Below are 7,500 nucleotides of genomic sequence, written 5' to 3'. Positions count from 1 at the left end.
ATATTGGTAACCCACTTATATGGCCTCCAGTCATTTATATATTTATTGATATATTGGTAACCCACTTATATGGACTCCAGTCATTTATATATTTATTGATATATTGGTAACACACTTATATGGCTTCCAGTCATTTATATATTTATTGATATATTGGTAACACACTTATATGGACTCCAGTCATTTATATATTTATTGATATATTGGTAACACACTTATATGGACTCCAGTAATGTATAGATTTATTTATATATTGGTAACCCACTTATATGGCCTCCAGTCATTTATATATTTATTTATATATTGGTAACACACTTATATGGACTCCAGTAATTTGGGGACAAGTGGACCAATGGCTGAAGACCAACAAGATACAGTGTCGTTATTTGGTCACGGTGATAAATTAGGAGACAAACTGTAGGTTGCTAAACTATCAGCTTAGAGGAAATATTATTTCCAAATAGATTTCTGGCAATGTTTCCTTTATTTTTGTCATATATTTTAATAATATAAGCTACAAAAATATAATGTTGACTCTCATAGGCTCATAGGATATATCCAGTTGACACCCATGTTCTCCCTCCCAGGTGCCAAATTGTGGGAAAGAACATTCTGTTTTTGGGTTTGTTGACTTCCTCCCAAATAGATCTTCAGGTAAATCCCCGTTGACTTGACTCATCGTTATAATAAAAAGTCGTCAGTGGAGTTGCCGCAGCCAACTTCATCATGTGAAGAATCCAGCATCGTGCATTCCCTTTTTTGTGTCTTTAAAAAGTCATATCAAACAGAATCCAAAATAAAACATTCAAAGGCAGCTCAGGCAGCTCCGAGTTGTTTTGCAGCTACAGTTTAGCGTGTGCAGCAGGCAGCGCTACATGCTTGGCTAGCTGCATATTTACAGCTCAGCAGACGCACAGCCGCAGATGAAGAGCGTTGTCACGACCGGCCTCATAATAACAGCCTCTTTCTTTTTCAATACATTTTCCCTTTTATTGATATCTGCTCTGCATGCTGTATGTGTCCTTGAGCACATGCATACATAGCCAGAGGAGGAGGGGGGTGGGGGGGGGGGCAGTATAACGGGCACCCAGCAGTGTGGTAGGGGGGCAGTTTGGGGGGAAGAGGGGAGGGGGGCAATTAAAAGGCAGCATGCAGCGTCCCGCGAGGTGTTAATGCCCAGGATCAGCTGTTCTAATGTCATTCGCATCTCCTCTGTTATTCAGCCGGCCCTGTTTGATGTATGAATTCACCAGGGACTTCATCAGTAACTCCCCCCCCTCCCCCCTCCCCCCCATGCTACCCCCTCCTCTCTCATACCCCCCTCCCCTCCCCTCCCCACCCCGCCCTAACCCACCCGACCCAACCCCCTGTCGACTCGACAACCCCCCGCTCCCACTCTCACTAGCCCCCCTCCACTACTACTCCTCCTCCTCCTCGGCTTGCACAGAACCTCCCCTTCTCTGTCTGAATGCTTATGTTGGCTTTTATCACGCTCAAAGTAAACAGAGTCGCGGCCAGGGACAGTGAGAGAGAGAGAGAGAGAGGGAGAGAGACTTAGACAGACAGAGAGAGAGAGAGAGAGCAAGAGCGAGAGATTGAAAGAGAGAGTGAGAGAGAGGGAGGCACAGAGAGAGAGAGAGAGCAATAGTGATAAAGGTGGAACATGCACATTGCCTGCGTGCTGCTTGCTGCCGTGCTACTTCAATAGAGACGCAGAAGAAGACAGCAATAGGGAAATGCTCATTTAAAAGGCGAGAGGAGGAGGACCGCGAGACAATAACAACAACAAGAGAGAGAGAAGAGAGAGAGAGAGGGACGGACCGGGGCTAGCGAGAGAAAGAGAGAATAAAGGAAGTGATACGCTGTGCCAGAAGGAGGAAGAGAGAGAGTGAGTGAGTGGGAGTGAGCGAGCGAGCCAGAGAGACACAGAGAGAGAGAGAGAGAGAGAGGAAGAAAGAGAGAGAGAGAGAGTAGAGCGAAAGGATCTCCCTGCTAAATGCGCAAAGCATCCCGTTACCCCACGCTGAGCTCCATGGCCAACTCCGGCTGTCTGCTGCTCTCCGGATCTGGGATGCTACCTCACTCCCTGCACTGTCCCCCTGCCTTCCTCTACCTCCCCGAGGTAAGACTGAAGCTCGCTTTCTCACCCTCTCTCTCTCTCTCTCTCTCTCTCCATCTCTCTCTCCCCTCTGTCTCTCTCTCTCGCGTGCTCGCTCGCTCGCTCTCTCTCCATCCTCACCCCGTTTCATTCGTCCGTACGCTCCGCAGCACGTGATGGCATTGCGCTGGCATTGTGTGTGGTTTTCCCTGAGTACTTTCACCCCCCGTAACCTCTGACCCCCGCCCACACGCCCGGTCGCCCCTTTTACTCTTACCGCCCCCCCCCCTCCCCCTCGCTTGGCAGATCTGAGTGAAATGAAAGTGGTGAATTAGCGGTGAGAGTGACGTAGTATATGGCCACGCATAGTGTTGATCTTCTCCATGACTCACTGTGTGTGCCGGGAAATGTTGTCTCCCATACAGTAGTTTGCTTGCATAGTATACAGTACCTGCTACTTTGTGGGCTGGATGTGAGGACACCCCCACTGGAGGGGGGGGGGGGACAATTTGAGACATGTTCTTCCTCATCTTGATGTTTGTTTATTAGGGGAGGAAGATGATCACGTGTCAACTTTTCCCTCAGTCATCATTGCATGGGATACAATGTAACTACTTTGTATCTATACAATGTAACTACTTTTTATCTATACAATGTAACTACTTTGTATCTATACAATGTAACTGTCCCCCCAAAAAATGTATCTGCTGTATATCTCCATGATTTTTTTTTGCACAAATGTGACATGTTAATTCTGTGCTGCCTCATATTTAAATGACCTAATGTGACCCTAACCTGGACCTGAATGACACCGGATTTCAACCCCTAAATGATGGAATGGATATCTGTGAGTGAGCCCCTCCCCCCCCCCCCTCCTAAGTAGTCAGTACATAGGATTACATTACTGCACATTAAATTATATGAACAGAATCTATGTGAAGCCTCCTCTAATTTGAGTGCATTTTAGTTTGGTGAGGTGAAAGCAAACACGTTGTGGACTGGGCCTGCGAGATATGGAGCGAATCAGAACCCCCATCATTTCCACGTCTTATACTTTTAGCTGCTGTGTGTTTTTCATGCTCCTCGCTCGTAACGTGACTTCCTTTTGATTTGAGTACAGAGACGAGTGATTTTTTTCCCCCCCTTCAAATTATCTGCTCATTGAAATGCATAATTCCTTCCCACTTTGAAATGACGCTAACTAAGAACTTTTTAATTTATTGTGGAAATAGCCGAGTGCACCTCTCTCACAGAAGTCGACTTTTTTACTAAATGGATCGACTTGCGCTGATATTCAGCAACTCGTCACTCATACAACTTCATTTGTTTAATGGCGATCAGCGCCGCTGACGCTAACACTTTGAATAATGATATGTAGACTGTAAATTAACATTGATTTTGCTGTTTTTTTGTATATTGATTCTGTCACTGATCCCCTCGCTTTGTGAAACCTGAAGACTGCAATTTTCTGACAACAAGGTGACTCATGTCCCATCTATTCCCTGAATTATTTACATGTTTTAATTCGGCGACTTGGTGTGTATGTGTGTGTGTGAGAGAGATAGTGTGTGTGTGTGTGTGTGTGTGAGAGAGAGAGAGTGTGTGTGTGTGTGTGTGTGTGTGTGTGTGTGTGTGTGTGTGTGTGTGTGTGTGTGTGTGTGTGTGTGTGTGTGTGTGTGAGAGATAGTGTGTGTGTGTGTGTGTGTGTGTGTGTGTGTGTGTGTGTGTACGTGTACGTACAGCGGGGGTCAACTCTCACATTGTTTTGTTAGTGCTGTTAGCATGTGTTGCAGTAAACACTGTGTTACCGCAGTGATTGAGGTGAAATAACGCTGAGGTTTGGGATGAAGCCTCCTGCTAACCAACCCACACACACACACACACACACACACACACACACACACACACACACACACACACATACACACACACACACCCACACACACACTCTCACACACACACACACACACACACACACACACACACAGTAATGGCTCTCTCCCCTCCCACCCATCTGTCCAGCGCGGGCCCACCCCGCCGGCCAGCCCTGGGTGCAGTGGGGATGAAGTGTGTGTGTGTGTGTGTGTGTGTGTGTGTGTGTGTGTGTGTGTGTGTGTGTTGGTTAGTAGTATTTAAAAGGGAGAAGCAGGGGGGGTGGGGGATGCATGTGGACGACCAGGTGCCACAAACACACAGCCATGGCTAGCTTCCCATAGGAACCACTGCTTTTATTCACCAACTCAGGAATGTCTGTGTGTGTGTGTGTGTGTGTGTGTGCGCGCGTGTGTGCGCGTGCATGTGTGTGTGTGTTTGTTTGATTGTTCCCTGTGTGTGTGTGTGTGTGTGTGTTTGATTGTTCCCTCTCCCTCATACGCACACACACACACACACATTCTAAAAGTGTATTTTATGTCTATGTATGCTACTGTAATATATAACTGATGATGCGATATAAGGTTTGATTGATTTTAGAGCAAGTGTTAGCTTTAGGTTGTGTGCAGAATTGACAGTCAATCTCCTGTTGGCCGTCATCAAACAATTCAAACCAATGTCAACCAAAATCAATTCTATTTTCAGAAAATCATTCTTGTATTTTATTTTCTTCTATTAAAAGACCCAACCTATATAACCAAATAACATTGCTGTTATGGCCATTATTTACAGATGTCAATCTGTATCAAAACAAAAGTCTCTATCATGATAAAATGTTGTACATATTGAAAAACGCATGTAAACACTGTGAATTTGGGAAAAGTAATCTGTTTTTAAATCCATAAATCATAGATTTACCACATAGCTTACCGATATAGGGTTACTGCATAATGATACCAATATATGAATAAAAATGACTCGCATCAGCCGATAGCGATATGATTGCCGATATATCGTCCACCTCGGGTGTGTGTGTGTGTGTGTGTGTGTGTGTGTGTGTCTTCAAAGCAAATTTCTTCTTTAAGTCCAAGACGTTGTGAATTGGAAAGGTCTAATAATTGCTTTCTTTTGCACCTCATGTCTTCTCTTTTCCTCTTCTATTGTATGTGTAGATGTTTCTTCTCTCTCTCTCTCTGGCAGCCCGTGGCCCTGCAGCGTTGTAAGGGGAAATAAGCCACTGACTCACACTCTGGCCACTATTCTCTCTCTCTCTCTCTCTCTCTCTCTCGCTCTCTCCCCCCGTCGGCTTCTGTAGCTCGCCCGTGTGCTCGCCACAGTGCGGTGGCTGCGTGTGAGATGACAGCCAGTGAACAGAAGGGGGAATAGATTGAGGTGATAGCCTCTGCCTCGCAGTTTGTTTGCATTTCAAATAAGACACTGTATTAAGTTGGGGCCTCTGAACAGCTTTGCTTATTATGGGCGAACATGGCGCCGCATGATATCACAAGAAGACAGGAGTTTATTACATAAAAGATTAGCGAAGCATACCTACACATACCTACCTACCTACCTTTGTTTGTGCGCAGCACTGTTTGGGTGTGCGTTACCCAGCCTCGCTTTCTGCTTTGATGCTCTTTGTAGTTGGCTGCGGCGTGTATAAATCCCGGCTAAATGTTTGTTTTCATTAACACAAGGAGAGACTCCCTGTGGTGTTGGGGGGGGGGGGGGGGGGGGACGGTGGGCTTCTGATTACAAAGAAGATGGCACTATCATACTGTACATACCACTACTGAAGGGCTGCTCCTCAGAGAGTTTTCAGAGGGCCTCTCTCTGTCTCTCTCTCTCTCTGTCTCTCTCTCTCTCTCTCTGTCTCTCTCTCTCTCTCTCTCTCTCTCTTTCCCTCTCTCTCTCCCTCTCTCTCTCTCTCCCTCTCTCCTCGTACCACATGGGGTGCCGGCTTCAGCCGCAGGATGATGTCACTTTTCCTCTGCCATCAGTTTGTATTGTAGCGGCTCGTTTTGTGAGTTATGGCGCTGGATATTGAGAGAGTTATGAATTACTGTGTGCTGAGGCTTTTACGGGATGCAGTGCTCAGCGCTGTAGGCCGGCGTTAAGGTGTAAATATATTTACAATGCTCAGCGCTGTAGGCCGACGTTAAGGTGTAAATATATTTACGATGCTCAGCGCTGTAGGCCGACGTTAAGGTCTAAATATATTTACGATGCTCAGCGCTGTAGGCCGACGTTAAGGTCTAAATATATTTACGATGCTCAGCGCTGTAGGCCGGTGTTAAGGTCTAAATATATTTACGATGCTCAGCGCTGTAGGCCGGCGTTAAGGTCTAAATATATTTACGATGCTCAGCGCTGTAGGCCGACGTTAAGGTCTAAATATATTTACGATGCTCAGCGCTGTAGGCCGGTGTTAAGGTCTAAATATATTTACGATGCTCAGCGCTGTAGGCCGGTGTTAAGGTCTAAATATATTTACAATGCTCAGCGCTGTAGGCCGACGTTAAGGTCTAAATATATTTACGATGCTCAGCGCTGTAGGCCGGCGTTAAGGTCTAAATATATTTACGATGCTCAGCGCTGTAGGCCGGTGTTAAGGTCTAAATATGTTTACGATGCTCAGCGCTGTAGGCCGACGTTAAGGTCTAAATATATTTACGATGCTCAGCGCTGTAGGCCGGCGTTAAGGTCTAAATATGCGACGTTAAGGTCTAAATATATTTACGTGCTCAGCGCTGTAGGCCGACGTTAAGGTCTAAATATATTTACGATGCTCAGCGCTGTAGGCCGGCGTTAAGGTCTAAATATATTTACGATGCTCAGCGCTGTAGGCCGGTGTTAAGGTCTAAATATGTTTACGATGCTCAGCGCTGTAGGCCGACGTTAAGGTCTAAATATATTTACGATGCTCAGCGCTGTAGGCCGGTGTTAAGGTCTAAATATATTTACGATGCTCAGCGCTGTAGGCCGGCGTTAAGGTCTAAATATATTTACGATGCTCAGCGCTGTAGGCCGGCATTAAGGTCTAAATATATTTACGATGCTCAGCGCTGTAGGCCGCCGTTAAGGTCTAAATATATTTACGATGCTCAGCGCTGTAGGCCGACGTTAAGGTCTAAATATATTTACGATGCTCAGCGCTGTAGGCCGGCGTTAAGGTCTAAATATATTTACGTGCTCAGCGCTGTAGGCCGGCGTTAAGGTCTAAATATATTTACGTGCTCAGCGCTGTAGGCCGGCGTTAAGGTCTAAATATATTTACGATGCTCAGCGCTGTAGGCCGCCGTTAAGGTCTAAATATATTTACGATGCTCAGCGCTGTAGGCCAGCGTTAAGGTCTAAATATGTTTACGATGCTCAGCGCTGTAGGCCAGCGTTAAGGTCTAAATATGTTTACGATGCTCAGCGCTGTAGGCCGACGTTAAGGTCTAAATATATTTACGATGCTCAGCGATGTAGGCCGGCGTTAAGGTCTAAATATATTTACGTTGCTCAGCGCTGTAGGCCGGCGTTAAGGT

The 7,500-nt window shown here is 46.0% G+C and overlaps 1 protein-coding gene across 3 annotated transcripts in view; it reads left to right on the top strand.

Moving 5' to 3' along the window:
• LOC310788688 (RNA binding protein fox-1 homolog 3-like) overlaps positions 1-7,500 on the top strand; it is a gene marked incomplete at both ends in the record, with an annotated part of 173,482 nt that overhangs the window by 58,830 nt on the left and 107,152 nt on the right. The window contains one exon of one of the 3 annotated variants that reach the window (XM_083650227.1): positions 1,997-2,122. The exons of the other annotated variants lie outside the window; for them this stretch is intronic. Within the exon in view, the coding sequence (XP_083506353.1) occupies positions 1,997-2,122 (126 nt within the window). Of the gene's footprint in view, positions 1-1,996; positions 2,123-7,500 lie in introns of those variants that run through there. 3 annotated transcript variants of the gene reach the window in all.

Source organism: Poromitra crassiceps, assembly GCF_964638095.1.
Source record: "Poromitra crassiceps genome assembly, chromosome: 13".
In the NCBI taxonomy this organism is placed as follows: domain Eukaryota; kingdom Metazoa; phylum Chordata; class Actinopteri; order Beryciformes; family Melamphaidae; genus Poromitra; species Poromitra crassiceps.
This window is presented reverse-complemented; position numbering and strand designations above follow the sequence as displayed.